General features: G+C 46.8%; 1 protein-coding gene across 4 annotated transcripts in view; it reads right to left on the bottom strand.

Annotated features, from left to right (window-relative positions):
* Positions 1-16,581, bottom strand: part of si:dkey-26i13.8 (kinesin-like protein KIF19) — an 86,827-nt gene that overhangs the window by 15,363 nt on the left and 54,883 nt on the right. For all 4 annotated transcript variants that reach the window (XM_055651121.1, XM_055651119.1, XM_055651118.1 and 1 more), the window contains 5 exons: positions 14,657-14,828; positions 13,609-13,879; positions 4,711-4,832; positions 3,635-3,801; positions 753-858 (listed from right to left, as the gene is read on the bottom strand). In XM_055651121.1, the coding sequence (XP_055507096.1) occupies positions 753-858; positions 3,635-3,801; positions 4,711-4,832; positions 13,609-13,879; positions 14,657-14,828 (838 nt within the window). The remainder of the gene's footprint in view (positions 1-752; positions 859-3,634; positions 3,802-4,710; positions 4,833-13,608; positions 13,880-14,656; positions 14,829-16,581) is intronic.

Below are 16,581 nucleotides of genomic sequence, written 5' to 3'. Positions count from 1 at the left end.
CCTGACAAAATAAATGAGCAGTTGAGCCAAGCACATTCAATCCTTATCTTACACATAAATAATCAAGGCAGCAGACCTAGAAATTACAAATTCCGTACGAAGGAACTGCAGATACTGGTTTGCACTGAAGACAGACACAAAATGCTGGAGTAACTCAGCGGGACAGGCAGCATCTCTGGAGAGAAGGAACGAGTGACGTTTCGGGTCGAGACCCTTCTTCAGACTCTGTTTTGGTTTGCTTGCAAACTGGCAAAGCAGGTTGCAAATATAGACACAGAGGGCTGGAGTAAGTCATCGGGACAGGAAGCACCTCTGGAGAGAAAAACAAAAGGATGGGTGACGTTTCGGCTTGTGAGTCTGTAGAAGGACCCTTCTTCTCCAGAGATGCTGCCTGACCCGCTGAGTTACTCCGGCACTTTGTGCCTATCTTTGGCAGTGTTTGTAGTGTGGGATGAAACCGGAGATCCTGCAGAAAACCCACACAGGTCACAGGAAGAACGTTCAAACTACGTACAGGCAGCACCCATAGTCAGGATTGAACCCGGGTATCTGGTGCTGTGAGGCAGCAACTCTATACTGCTGCGCCACCGTGCCGTACCTTCAGCTCCTATGACTGATCAACTTGTGAATTTACATGCAGTTTATTTTATTATTTTTTTAAATTTTGTATTGTGATCTTTGGTGATATTTGCACTGTGAGCGTGTGTGTGTTTATATTGTTATGCAGAATGAATTAATGGCTGACTACCCACCTGGAGTAACAGAGGTGCAGTCAGACGGATGGGAGGTGGTGTTAGATTCGGCAACTGTTTCATGTGCCGTGACTGCGTTGTGGCTTTGAACACCCTGTAGGCATCACTGAAGGAAAAAAAAACCGGCATCAACATTTTATTTTTAATCAACAACAATAAGATGACAACTTCCTTTTATGCAGGAGCTTCCACAACAAAGAATATTAATAACCATAATGGTATCGCTGGATGGATAGCAAACAAAAGTCGGCGTTGCTCGTACAAGGACATCGAGAGCAGAAACAGTTAGACAGGAGCATGGATAGGACAGGTTTGGAGGGATATGGGTCAAAGGCAGGCAGATAGGACTAGTGTAGCTGGGACATGTTGGTCGGTGTGGGCAAGTTGGGTTGAAGGGCCTGTTTCCACACTGTAAAAGGGCTGTCCCACTTGGGCAACCTAATTGGCGAGTTTAGAAGAGTTTAGGAGAGTTTGAAAAAGTGTCATGTTGAAGACCTCCTTCAACCTCCTTTGGAGCTGAGCAATCAATTTTATTCCTTCGAGTTCACTGACTGGGAACGATGCCACAAGATGAATTATGCAGAAGGTGAACATGTGCCGTCTGGCCTGTAACATCTAGCACGGACGCAAGAAAAACCACTTAACGGGGGACAACTGCTTAAATAATTCACCAAGCGCAAAGAGAAAGTTGTTGATAGAAGCTCGGGATGTTTGAAATTTGGTTTCCTTTGCTATTTCTTTCTCGACATATTTGACAACATTAGCTTTGATTCGTTTAGAGATGCAGCACGGAAACAGGCCCTTCGGCCCTCCGAGTCCACACCCCACACACTGGCACTAGCCAACACACACTAGGGACAATTTTACATTTATACCAAGCCTACAGACCTGTGGGTCTTTGGAGTGTGGGAGGAAACCGAAGATCTCGGAGAAGACCCACGCAGGTCACGGGGAGAACGTACAAACTCTGTACAGACAGCACCTGGTTCAGCCAGGATTGAACCCGGGTCTCTGGCGCTGTAAGGCAGCAACTCTACCACTGCACCACTGTGACGCCCTTGAGTGGTTTAATGAAAATGCAGAAAGCATTTGAATGTAAAAAAACAAACCATCAATTGCTCAGATCACTTATCTGTCAACATTTGCAATGGAGTTACCAATGATTCAATGCATAAGCAGAACTATTTCCGACATCTCCATTAGATGTTGATTCACTGTCTAATTTAGTTTCTGCATCTTTTGAACAGAGTCTGTGCCAAAGTGGCTCACAGCTGCTGCCTCACAGCGCCAGAAGCCCTGGGTTCAATCCTCGGGTGCTGTCGGTGTGGAGTTTGTCCGTTCTCCCTGTGACCGCATGGGTTCCCTCCGGGTGCTCCGGTTTCCTCCACATCCCAAAGGCGTGCGGGTTTGTAGGTTAATCAGCCTTCTGTAAAATTGCCCCGAGTAAGAGTTTGAGTTTAGTTCATTGCCGCATGTACCAGGGCACTCTGCAAAGTTTTTCTTGCATGCTCGCCAGTCAACAGAAAGACAATACATGGTTACAATTGAGCCATCCACAGTGCACAGAGACCATAATAAAGGAAAGATAAAGCCCAGTAAAGTCCAACCAAAGATAGTCTGAGGGGCTCCAATGTAGCAGCTCAGGACCACTCTCTAGTTGTTCATAGGATGGTTCAGTTGCCTGATAACAGCTGGGAAGAAACTATCCCTGATTCTGGATGTGTGCATTTGCACACTTCTGTACCTCTTGTCTGATGGGAGAGGGGAGAAGAGGGAGTGGGCAGGGTGCAACTAGTCCTTGATTATGAATTAATATTGGATGAGAAAGTGTGAATAACATGGAATGGGTCGGCATGGATTCCGTGGGCCGAAGGGCCCGTTTCCACACCGTATGCCTGAACTAAACTAAAAACTAACCTATTCTGGGGAACATGCATAGAAACATAGAAAATAGGTGCAGGAGGAGGCCATTCGGCCCTTCGAACCATTCATTGTGATCATGGCTGATCGTCCCCAATCAATAACCCGTGCCTGCCTTCTCCCCATATCCCTTGACTCCACTAGCCCCTGGAGCTCCATTTAACTCTCTCTTAAATCCATCCAGTGATTTGGCCTCCACTGCCCTCTGTGGCAGGGAATTCCACAAATTCACAACTCTCTGGGAGAAAAGGTTTTTTTCTCACCTCAGTCTTTAATGGCTTCCTCTTTATTCTAAGACTGTGGCCCCTGGTTCTGGACTCACCCAACATTGGGGGAAAAAATTCCTGCATCTAGCTTGTCCAGTCCTTTTATAATTTTAAATGTTTCTATAAGATCCCCCTCATCCTTTTAAACTCCAGTGAATACAAGCCTAGTCTTTTCAATCTTTCCTCATATGACAATCCCGCCATCCCAGGGATCAATAGTGTGAACCTACGCTGCACTGCCTCAATCACAAGGATGTCCTTCCTCAAATTAGGAGACCAAAATGTACACAATACTCCATATGTGGTCTCACCAGAGCCCTATACAACTGCAGTAGAACCTCTTTACTCCTATACTGAAATCCTCTTGTTATGAAGGCCAACATTCCATTAGCTTTCTTCACTGCCTGCTGTACCTGCACGTCAAATTTCAGTGACTGGTGTACAAGGACGTCCAGGTCCCGCTGCACCTCCCCCTTACCTGACCTAACCCCATTGAGATAATAATCTGCCCCCTTGTTTTTGCCGCCAAAGTGGATAACCTCACATTTATCTATATTATACTGCAACTGCATCTGCCATGCATCTGCCCACTCACTCAACCTGTCCAGGTCACTCTGCAACCTCTGAACATCCTCTTCATAGTTCACACTGCCACCCATTCACAGTTCACACTGCCTCCCATACGACAAATGTTACCTCTCAAGTTCAGGAAGTATTGGTGGCATTGAATCCTTAATCCGGGCATGAAGCAGTGGTCGGTTTTCATGAACTGTCCTTGGTCTCCCATCCTCCTTTCTTCCTTCCAACGACAACACGTAGTCTTCTAGGTTCAGCTGTCGAGCGACATTCAGAATTGTGCGATCCTGGATGAAACACGTTAAGAAGTTGTCGACCATTTTCTAAACCATCAGAAGAAAGGTCTCAACCCAAAACGTCACCTGTTCCTTTTCTCCAGAGATGCTGCCTGACCTGCTGAGGTACTCCAGCACTTTGTGTTTATTTCAGCATAAACCAACATCTGCAGTTCCTTCCCACACATTTATAATCCTCAATGTCTTGTAGGGATTCATTTCCGAATAATTTAATTGTGGCACGGTGGCTCAGTGGTAGAGCAGTGCCAGAGACACGCGTTCTTAAGGATAAGGGGTAAGTCTTTTAGGACCGAGATGAGAAAAATATTTTTTTACCCAGAGAGTGGTGAATCTGTGGAATTCTCTGCCACAGAATATAGTTGAGTCCAGTTCATTGGCTATATTTAAGAGGGAGTTAGATGTGGCCCTTGTGGCTAAAGGGATCAGGGGGTATGGAGAGAAGGCAGGTACAGCATACTGAGTTGGATGATCAGCCATGATCATATTGAATGGCAGTGTAGGCTCGAAGGGCCGAATGGCCTACTCCTGCACCTATTTTCTATGTTTCTATCCTGACTACGGATTTGCAGGTTTTGTACGGAGTTTGTACGTTCTCCCCGCATGGGTTTTCTCCGGGTGCTCCAGTTTCCTCCAAAGATGTACAGGTTTGTAGGTTAATTGGCTTGGTAAAATTGTAGGAGTGTATCGGATAGTGCGAGTGTACGGGGATCGTTGGTCGGCGCAGACACAGTGGGTCGAAGGGCCTCTTTCCCCGCTGTATCTCTAAACTAAACTAAACTAAAAATCATGAAATAGACACAAAAAGCTGGAGTAACTCAGCGGGACAGGCAGCATCTCTGGAGAGAAGGAATGGGTGACGTTTCGGGTCGAGACCCTTCTTCGGACTCGAGGTACTGTTACCTTCAGGGTGTTGGCGGCGATGGTGTGGAGGGTGATGAGACTGTCCAGCATCCCGTCCTCCGTCTCCTGCCTATACAACATGTACAGGTTTTGTAGATGCTGTGGAACTTCAATGTTATAATCTAGGGCATAAAAGCAAGAAGCATCAGTCTCTGTGAACAGCGTCAAACAACAAGCGCTCTTGGAGACTCGATACCACTGGAAACCTGATTGAGATTAATTCCAGGGTTCACTGGATGTGTGAAGGATGGATCCAGTAGTGGGAGGGTTCAGTTTAGTTTATTGTTATGTGTACTGTACATACACAGCAAAAAACGTTTGTTGCGTGCTAACCAGTCAGCGGAAAGGCAATACATTACCATCGAGTCATTCACATACATGATGAGGGAATAACGTTTAGTGCAAGAGAGAGCTAGGAAGGGCTCTTAAAGATAGAGGAGTCAGGGGATATGGGGAGAAGGCAGGAACGGGGTACTGATTGGGGACGGTCAGCCATGATCACATTGAATGGCGGTGCTGGCTCGAAGGGCCGAATGGCCTACTCCTGCACCTATTGTCTATTGTCTATTGCAAGATAAAGTCCAATTAAGGATAGTCCGAGGGTCACCAATGAGGTAGATGATAGTTCAGGACTGCTCTCTGGTTGTGGTGTGATGGTTCAGTTGCCTGATAATAGCTGGGATCAGAGGGCACAGCTTCAGAATAAAAGACATCAGAATGGAGATAAGGAGGAATTTCTTTTGCCAGAGAGTAATGAATCTGTCGGCTAGTGTACACTTTGTCTCACCGATGTACAGGAGGCCACACTGGGAGCACCAGATGCAGTAGATGAGGTTAGAGGAGGTGCAGGTGAACCTCTGTCTCACCTGGAAGGGCTGCTGTGGTCCTTGGATGGAGGTGAGGGAGGAGGTACAGGGACAGGTGCTACGGCTGTGGAGGCCGAGACATTGGATACGTTAAAGGCAGAGTTTGATAGGTTCTTGATCAGGAAGGGCGTCAAACGTTGCAGGGAGAAGGCTGAAAAATGGGGTTGAGAGAGATAAATAGATCAGCCGTGATCCAATGGCAGGGTTGACTCGATGGGCTGAATGGCCCAGTTTTGATCCCGCCTTATGGGGTTCCAAGGCATATTTTCTGAGAGGCTGTTATCAGATTATAAACCTTCGAGGTTTTAAATTACGTTTTTTTAGCAAAGAAAACCAGAAAAGGTCATACAGAATAGTAGTAGATTTAGTCCATTCGGCTCATCTACTCCGCCATTCAGTCATGGCTGATCTATCTTCCCCTCTTAACCCCATTCTCCTGCCTTCTCCCCAAAACCCCTTGACCCCCCCCCCTGTACTAATCAAGAATCTATCTATCTCCGCCTTAAAAATATCCACTGACTTGGCCTCCACAGCCTTCTGTGGCAAAGACTTCCACAGATTCAATACCCTCTATACTTGTCCAAGGGGAAGCGGATACAAGGAACCGCAGATGCTGGAATCTAGAAAACACAAACGCTGGAGGAACTCAGCGGGTCAGGCAGCATCTGTTGAGGGAGTGGACTGATGACGTTTCAGGTCATGAATTAAGTAAATGAAGGTGTTGGCTCTGTAAGGCAGCAGCTCTGCCACCACACAACTGTGCCATCCGGTCAAGTCTCCAACATCGCAAAGAAAACAATGCACATTTGTCTATCTTGTCTTTATTCACAGCAAAAGGATTTGAGTATAGGAGCAGGGAGGTTCTACTGCAGTTGTAAAGGGTCTTGGCGAGACCACACCTGGAGTATTGCGTACAATTTTGGTCTCCTACCCTGAGGAAAGACATTCTTGTCATAGAGGGAGTACAGAGAAGGTTCACCAGACTGATTCCTGGGATGGCAGGACTTTCACATTAAGAAAGACTGGATAGACTCGGCTTGTACTCGCTAGAATTTAAAAGATTGAAGGGGGGATCTTATAGAAACTTACAAAATTCTTAAGGGGTTGGACAGGCTAGATGCAGGAAGATTGTTTCCGATGTTGGGGAAGTCCAGAACAAGGGGGTCACAGTTTAAGGATAAGGAGGAAATCTTTTAGGACCGAGATGAGAAAAACATTTTTCACACAGAGAGTGGTGAATCTCTGGAACTCTCTGCCACAGAAGGTAGTTGAGGCCAGTTCATTGGCTATATTTAAGAGGGAGTTAGATATGGCCCTTGTGGCTAAAGCGATCAGGGGGTTTGGAGAGAAGGCAGGTACAGGATACGGAGTTGGATGATCAGCCATGATCATATTGAATGGCGGTGCAGGCTCGAAGGGCCGAATGGCCTCCTCCTGCACCTATTTTCTATGTTTCTATGTTTATAGCTACCACCCTCTAATCCAGGCAGCAGACTGAAAATGTTTCCCCCCCTTCATCCCCACTATAATCAGTCTGAAGAAGGATTTCAACCCAAAACGCCACCTATCCGTCTTAGTTTAGTGTAGAGATACAGTGGAGAAACAGGCCCTTCGGCCCACCGAGTCCATGCTGACCAGTGATCCCCGCACACTAATGCTATCCTACACACATTTGGGGGCAATTTACATTGATACCAAGTCAATTAACCTACAAACCTGAAGGTAGGTCTGAAGGTACTGAAGGTACAAACCTTAAAGAAGGTACACAAAAATGCTGGAGAAACTCAGCGGGTGCAGCAGCATCTATGGAGCGAAGGAAGCAGATAACGAAATAGGAAATAGGCAACGTTTCGGGCCGAAACCCTTTTGGGTTTCGGCCCGAAACGTTGCCTATTTCCTTCGCTCCATAGATGCTGCTGCACCCGCTGAGTTTCGCCAGCATTTTTGTGTACCTTCGACTTTCCAGCATCTGCAGATTCTTCTTAAACAACCTACAAACCTGTACGTCTCTGTGGGAGGAAACCGAATGTCTCGGAGAAAACCCAAGCAGGTCGCGGGGAGAACGTACAAAATCTCCGTGCAGACAGCACCCGTAGTCAGGATCGAACCCTGGTCTCTGGCGCCGTGGGGCAGCAACTCAACCTCTGCGCCACCGTGCCGCCCTGCAGAGATCTGCCTGACCCGCTGAGTTGCTCCAGCATTTTTTTTGTCTATCTTCAGCATTCTGACAAACATCTTCTGCACGCACCCCCACATTTTGAGCTCAACCCATTTGTATCAATAACGGTTTGCTCAACTTGTGGTGAATCAAGAAGAGCCCGCTCTGTCCTCATGGATTAGTCTGGGTGTCAGGGGCTGTGGGGAGAAGGCAGGAGAATGGAGTCAAAGCCCTGTCCCACGTTGCGAGTTCATTCCAAGAGCTCTCCCGAGTTTAAAAAAAAAATTAAACTCGTGGTAAGCACGGAGAATGAACGTAGCGGGTACGTCGGAGCTCGGGGAACGTCTCTTAGCGCTAAAGGCAGGTAAGCTCGGGAAGACTCGCTAACGGCAGGTAAGCACGGGAAGACTCGTGAAGATTTTTCAACACGATGAAAAATGTCCACAAGAGCCCCGAGTACCGACGAGTGGCCTTTACCATAAATCTCCGAGTTCGAATCAGGGCAAACTCGGGAGAGCTCTTGGAATGAACTCGTACCGTGGGACAGGACTTTTAGGAGGGCGAGATCGATCAGCCAAGATTGAATGGTGTGGTAGACTTGATGGGCCAGAATGTCCCGCTTGCCGATTTTTTTCGGCGTCGGCGTCATTGACTGACATATCAGGGTTGCCGAAAAATGTTGTACATTCCAAAATCCAGCGGCGACAAAAAAAATGTTGCGACACTTGAGGAAACGCCGCCGCGTCAATACTTCATTGTCACGCCGCGACATTTACGGTGACCTGATACGTCAGTCAACGATGCCGACCGTCGGCGAAAAAAAATCTCCAAGTGGGACGGGCCCTTCACGGACGTTAAGCACCATTCACACTGCAAACAAAAGCACCAGTCCTTGACAAAGAATTTCCAGACCTGTGTGACTTCACTGGAGAACATTGTTTGACTGAACATTGATTACTATATCATGTCCTTTATCCTCTTCAGTGTCACAATTAAATTATCTCTCAACCTTCAAGGGAGATGAGCAACTTGTCCTCAAAGCATCGCTATTCTTTCTACCATTTGTCATCTGTTGCCCCACTTTGGCAACTTAATAGACTCACTCGCTGGTACATTTTTGATTGCTGACTTTTATTGGTTCTGGCAACAGCTGTCTAACGCACCCACTTTTTTTTATTCAATTAGAGGGCGGTGGGTGTATGGAACGAGCTGCCGGAGGAGTTAGTTGAGGCAGTGACTATAACAGCATTTAAAAGACACTTGGACAGGTGCATGACTAGGAAAGGTTTTGAGGGATATTGGTCAAATGGGGCTAGCTTAGATGGGGCAACTTGGTTGACATGGGTGGGTTGGGCCGATCGTCCTGTTTCTGCACTGTATCTCAAAACTAAACTAGATATGTTTATTGAAGGTACACAAAAAAGCTGGAGAAACTCAGCAGGTGCAGCAGCATCTATGGAGCGAAGGATAAAGGCAACGTTTCGGGCCAAAACCCTTCTTCAGACACTAGATATGTTTATTTATGAGTGTCAGAGGTTATGGGGAGAAGGCAGGAGAAGGCAGGAGAAATGGGGTTAGGAGGGAGAGATAGATCAGCCATGATTGAATGGTGGTGCAGACTTGATGGGCCGAATGGCCTAATTTTACTCCCATTCCTGAACCAGGGACCACAGTTTAAGAATAAGGAGTAAGCCATTTAGAACGGAGACGAGGAAAATGGTGAGTATGGAATTCTCTGCCTCAGAGAGCGGTGGAGGCCGGTTCTCTGGATGCTTTCATGAGAGAGCTAGATAGGGCTCTTAAAAATAGCGGAGTCATGGGATATGGGGAGAAGGCAGGAACGGGGTACTGATTGTGGATGATCAGCCATGATCACATTGAATGGCGGTGCTGGCTCGAAGGGCCAAATAGCCTCCTCCTGCACCTATTGTCTATTGTCTAGTCCTTATGACCTTTTCTGATTTTCTTTGCTATAAAAAAAGTTTAATTTGAACCACTGCAAGTAATGGATAGGAAACATGTTGTCTAATAATATTCGTTCACATTCACACCTCGGCAAATGTTTAATTACCAAACCCGTAAGAATATTAAAAGTAAGATTTTTTATCAATGTGTACTTTAATTACTGCGATTGTCACTTTACGCAGGGGATTCAAACATTATTTTAAATTACACCAAGAACTTAAGTGCTGCAGCTGTGAGATAAACCTTCACAAGCAAGGTCCTTTAAAAATGTAATTCAAGCTAATTAAGATCTATCAAGTGGGCAGACTCGAAATAACCAGGAACGAGACAGTTAGCGGTACCTAATGATGGAGAGTCGGTTGTTTAGTTTTCGTGTCAGTTTTAGAGATACAGCGTGAAAGCGCGTCCTTTGGCCCACCGAGTCCGCGCCAACCAACAATCAACTATACGCTAGTTCTATGTTATCCCACTTTCGTATCCACTCCCTGCACCATCGGCACAACGTACAGAGGCCCATTAACCTACAAACCTGAGGTACACAAAAATGCTGGAGAAACTCAGCGGGTGCAGCAGCATCTATGGAGCGAAGGAAATAGGCAACGTTTTGGGCCGAAACCCTTCTTCACGTCTTTGGAATGGGGAGGAAACCGGAGCACCCGGATAAAACCCACGTGGTCACGGGGTGAACGTACAAACTCCGTACAGACAGCACCCATAGTCAGGATTGAACCCAGGTCTCTGACGCTGTGAGGCAGCAACTCTACCGCTACTTTACTGCAGTGCGCCACCGTGCCGCCCTAGTTGCTCGAATGTATTGCATTTACACCTCACGAGAGCCCAGAGCCTTCTTTTACCCTATATCCACCTATTTTAGTGCCAATATCCCACAGATCTGCAGGTTAAGAGCGGCACAGTGGCACAGCAGTAGAGTTGCCGCCTTACAGCGCCAGAAACCCAGGTTCGATCCCGACTGCAGGCGCTGTCTGTACGGAGTTTGTACGTTCTCCCCGTGACCTGCGTGGGTTTTCTCCAGGAGCTCCAGATTCCTCCCACACTCCAAAGGCGTACAGGTTTGTAGGTTAATTGGCTTCGGTAAAATTGCAAATTATCCCTAGTGTGTGCAGGATAGTGTTAATGTGCGGGGATCGCTGGTCGACACGGACCCGGTGGGCTAAAGGGTCTGTATCTCTAAACTAAACTGCACAGCAATGCAGGGCCTCACACATTTGAAGGCATCGTATTTCATATCTAAGATTGACCGGTTAATTGGGATTTAAAATTTAATATATTTGCACAGAATACAGTGCATGAACTGGGCTATTTTCTGCAGGAATATATTTATAATCAACACAGGTCCCGGGAGGCAGTGGGTTGCCACATTGAGTAAAAAATTGAAGCAACTGCTCGACATACCGAGGTGATTTATATTACCAAGTCTCTTTTGCCTGTAAATAAATATTTATGAAGGAAAACAAGATACTAGATTTTCTTTTTTTTAATGACTTTGGCCAGTGAACGTCTTAATATATTACAAATTTAAGAATAATTCTCCTGGGTGACACATATTAAGGAGGTGTGCTGCACAAATTTTCAAAAATATGATGACTTTGAAATTAAATGGCACATGGTTGTTGATTTCAGTACCACATGATTTAAAACGCACTTGCCCCATGAGGTGAATTGGAATAACTATCGCCTCCGGGTTCAACGAGGCATTTCCACACACTGAGTCTCTGGGGAAAAAGGATGGGTGACATTTCATGTCAGAACCACTCGTCAGACCTATATCTTCGGTACAAACCAGCATCTGCAGTTCCTTCCAAAGTCTGAAGAAGGGTTCCAACCCAAAACATTACCCATCCTTTTCAGTCCAGAGATGCTGCTGTCTGACCCGCTGAGTTACTCCAGCACTTAGTATCTATCTCCAGTATAAGCCAGCATCTGCTGTTCCTTCCTACACATTTCCTTGCAGGTCTTACGCTCATTAAATTACATATCATTCCCTAGATATCCCCAGACACCTTGTCTTGAACAGAACCGATATTAGACACTTTCAGCACTTTAGTGAGTTCACAGCAGAGCAAGGCCTTAGGAAAGACACAAGGTGTTGGAGTAACTCAGCGGGCCAGGCAGCATCCCTGGAGAACATGGACATTTTGGGTCAGGACCCATCTTCAGTCTGAAGAAAACATCACCCATCCGTGTTCTCCAGAGATGCTGCCTGACCCACGGAGGTACTCCAGTACTCTGTATCCTTTTATTGAACACATCAGTGGTAGATGATAGACACTGGAGTAACTCAGCGGGACGGGCAGCATCTGTGGACGTGTTGGGTCGAGACAAGAATTGAAGACCCGAAAGGTCGCCCAGTCCTTCTATCCTGAGATGCTGCCCGACCCACTGAGTTGTTACTCCAGCTTTTTGTGTCTATGTTCGGCTTAAACCAGCATCTGCAGTTCCTTCCTGCACATACAAGTGGTTGAAGCTGGTTTACTGGTCCTGGTTAGGTTCTGTTTAGAGAACTCCTCCAGTCATGGGTTCTAAACCTTAGGAAGAACACTGGGAGCACAAGGAACTGCAGATGATGGAGTCATGAGTAAAACACAAAATGCTGGAGTAACTCAGCAGGTCAAGCAGCATCTCTGGAGGACATGGGACATGGGTAGGTGATGTTTTGAGTCGGGATGATTCGTCAGGATATTGTGATCGATTTAACCAGGGTAATTAGGATGGTGTAGCTTTGTACAATGAGCTCTACTGGATCCAATTCTCCATCCATCATCACAGTTTCAGTGAGTTCAACATAATGATTAATATCATCATTGGAGACCCTCAGACTCTAACTAAAGAGTGGTCCTGAGATACCATCCACCTCATTGGAGACCCTCGAACTATCTTAATCGGGCTTTACTGGACTTTATCTCACATTAAAAGTTAATCCCTTTATCCCATGTCTGTAGACTGTGCAAGGCTCAATTGTAATCATAGACACAAAATCCTGGAGCAACTGTGTGGGACAGGCAGCACCTCGAGACCCAAAACGTCACCCATTCCTTCTATCCTGAGATACAGCCCGTCTCGCTGAGTTCCTCCAGCATTTTGTGTCTTATCTTCGGTGTAAAGCAGCATCTGCAGTTCCTTCCTACACATCGATTGTAATCTTGTTTAGTCTTTCTGCTTCTGCTTCATCATCTTGCGTACAGTGTGCACAGCCTAAAGTTGTAGACACCAAAACACTACATCTATTTGATTGTGCATGTCGGGTTGATTGCATTAGTCGAAACAGGGTGGACCATGTGTAGGTTGCAATCATCTCCTGACGGTGGCACGCAAAAAAAAACTTGTCGCTGTATATTGGTAAACGTGACGATAAACTGATATGCCTTATATTATTGCAACTGCTCTACATCGGTGAGACCAAGCGCAGGCTTGGCGATCGCTTCGCCCAACACCTCCGCACAGTTCGCATTAACCAACCTGATCTCCCGGTGGCTCAACACTTCAACTCCCCCTCCCATTCCAAATCCAACCTTTCTGTCCTGGGCCTCCTCTGTGGCCAGAGTGAGTCCCACCGCAAATTGGAGGAGCAGCACCTCATATTTCGCTTGGGTAGTTTACACCCCAGAGGTATGAACATTGACTTCTCCAATTTCAGGCAGTCCTTGCTTTCTCCCTCCTTCCCCTTCCCAGCTCTCCCACAGCCCACTGTGTCCGCCTCCTCCTTTCTTCTTCCCGCCCCCCACATCAGTCTGAAGAAGGGTCTCGACCCGAAACGTCGCCTATTTCCTTCGCTCCATAGATGCTGCCTCACCCGCTGAGTTTCACCAGCATTTTTGTCTACCTTTGATTTTTCCAGCAACTGCAGTTCTTTCTTAAGCAATGATTCCATTATCTGATCTGTTACTGTACCGTTTATTAGTTGCTGCTGCTGGCGAATAATCTGACTGCAGAGAGTGCGATGTTGCTGATATCGCTGCACCACAAAGTCTTTCTGCTGCAGGAGGTTCTCTTTCCTCAGCAGGGTAGATTGGATCTCCGTGTTCTCCACCTCCAGCTCATGGACCTTACACAGCAGGCTCATGATCTCCTGCTGCTCCTTGTTGCCGATGCATCTCGGCAGCAGCTCCTGCATCTTGCAGACTTTAGCCTTGATGTCCCCCAGCTTCTGCTCCAGCTCACACTGCGGGATCAAGCCAACACCGACAATTACTGCGGGGGAACGAGGAACCCCCCCCACAATGAGTTTGGAACAGATGAGAGGAGGGGGGGGACCTCATTGAAACGTCCCGAATAGTGATGGGCTTGGATAGAGTGGATGTGGAGAGGATGTCTAGAACCAGAGGTCACAGCCTCAGAATTAAAGGGCATTCTTTTAGGAGGGAGATGAGGAGGAATTTCTTTAGTCAGAGGGTGGTAAATCTGTGGAATTCTTTGCCACAGGCGGCTGTAGAGGCCAAGTCAGTGAATATATTTAAGATGGAGATTGATGGATTATTGATTAGTACGGGTGTCAGGGGTAATGGGGCGAAGGCAGGAGAATGGGGTTAGGATGGAGAGGTAGATCAGCCACGATTGAATGGCGGAGTAGACTTGATGGGCCGAATGGCCTAATTCTACTCCTATCACTCATGATATTATCAACCGCAGATGCTGGAGTCTTGACAAGGCACAAAGCGCTGGAGTAGCTCAGCGGGTCAGGCAGCATTTGTGGAGAAAATACCTGTGGCGTGGCAACAGTTGAATTGCTGCCTTACAGCGCCGGAGATCCGGGTTCGATTATGTGTGTGCTGTCCGTGTGGAGTTTGCACGCTCCCCCTCTGACCGCGTGGGTTTTCTCCGGGTGCTCCGGTTTCCTCCCACATTGCAAAGACGTGCAAAGGTTTGTAGGTTAATTGGGCTTCTGTACAAATTGTAAGTTTGCCCCTAGCGTGTGGGACAGTGTTCGTGCGCTGCGTACCTTGAGTGCTTCCGTTTTGCGTTGCTCGGTTAACAACATGACGATTTCCTCCCGTGCCGCCGTAACCTCCAGCGGCTCAGTCACATCCACCCCGTCCTCTGCACGGTCTCCCCGCTCGCTCCAGCTCCCATCCCACCACTTCCCAGAACGGTTGGCTCGCTCCCTTTCCCAGCTGAGGATAAAAAACCACAAAATCGATCATCCTGTTACAGATATTCACCGATTTAACTGGAAAATATCTCAGCCAGCAAAAAAATGTCATTAGCCCCAAAGATCGGACATAGTTCTTTGTGAGTGTTGGTACAATGTGTTCCCTTGGGCAAAGGTTGGCGAACTACCTTAAGGTGAGAGGAGAAAGGTTTCACAGGAACCTGAGGTGCAACTTTATGGTGGGTGTACGGAACGAGCTGCCGGAGGAGGTAGTTGAGCTCGATCATAGAGCCATGCAGCATGGAAGCAGGCCCAATGGTTCAACTTGCCCCGTCTACACTTGTCCCACCTGCCTATATTTTGCCCATTTCCCTCGAAACTGGACACAATTTAAAAGACATTCGGGCAGGTACAGAGATAGGAAAAGTTTAGAGAGATGTGAGCCAAACGCAGGCTGGTGGAACCTGTGTTGTTGGAGCATCTTGGACAGCATGGGTAAGTTGGGCCAAAGGGCCTGGTTTTGTGCTGCCTGGACCCAATACTCTCTATGACTATTTGCTACAGTGGGAAATAAATTCACGACATGCGCTCCTATCAAAAATTGGAAATGGAACATTTGTAAGTGGAGGATTGCGTGTATCAACATAAGTTACATGTGATGCAGGCCACCTCAAACTCACCACGGCTTGGGAATTCTGTCACGGAGCACATTTTAAAAAATCTGCTAAATGATTGAATTGTAACACAACCAATCAATAAATGCGATTGGACCTTTTGGTGAGAACAATCAATAATACCACCTTCAATGTGTGAGAAAGAACTGCAGGAGCCGGTTCAAATCGAAGGGAGATACGAAATGCTGGAGTAACTCAACGGGTCTTCATCCGCTTGCGTATGGCGTGCACAGCCTAAAGTTGGAGGACAACTTGTTCTATTTGATCTTATTTGATTGTGCACGCCGGGTCGATTGCATTCGTCGAAACAGGGCGGACCATGTGAAGGTTGCAATCTCCCACCCCACTCAACGGGACCGGCAGCATCTCTGCCCCCTCCATCGACTCCTTTAAGTCGAGGCTTAAAACTCATCTTTACTCGCAAGCCTTTCTTGACGTCCTCTGAGCGAGGGCTATATGTATGTAGTGATGTATGTACTTAATCTATGAACCACTGTTGTGTAACGTTAGTACCTCCACCAATGTAAAGCACTTTGGCCAAGGAGAGTTGTTTTTTAAATGCGCTATAGAAAGAAAAGTGGCTTGACTTGACTTGCCAAACATTTGACGTGCCCCCACCTCTCCTCCAGCTTTCTCCCCACCGACTAAAATCAGTCTGAAGAATCGTGCCGACTCAAACCATCACTTATCCACATTCTCCAGAGATGCTGCCTGACCCGCTGAGTTACTCCAGTACTTTGTGTTTTTTTTAAAAATGTGATTAATGCAGCCTGGATGAAAAACAGAACCAAGTGCATTTTTACAAATATATATTCCAATGCTCTCTGAACTGCATAACAATTTGATTAATTATACTCAAAATCAGTTACCATCTATTCATGCAGATTATAGTGCATGATGAATATTCAACAGGACTTGAAATTGCATTAGGTTAATATCTATAAGTAACACCAGCTGCCAGCAGTCTTTGCCAATGTGCATGTTGGATATCAGAATGGTAATCTTACTATCATTGCTACTTTCATTGAAATAGCACAGTTGCAGTGGCCTAGCTGGGCAGCAGGGTGGCGTGGTAGGGACACAGAGCGTGGGACACGGGTT

Source organism: Leucoraja erinacea, chromosome 20 (genome assembly GCF_028641065.1).
Source record: "Leucoraja erinacea ecotype New England chromosome 20, Leri_hhj_1, whole genome shotgun sequence".
In the NCBI taxonomy this organism is placed as follows: Eukaryota; Metazoa; Chordata; class Chondrichthyes; order Rajiformes; family Rajidae; genus Leucoraja; species Leucoraja erinaceus.
The sequence above is the reverse complement of the archived record's forward strand: the minus strand, read 5'-3'. Positions and strand labels throughout refer to the sequence as shown.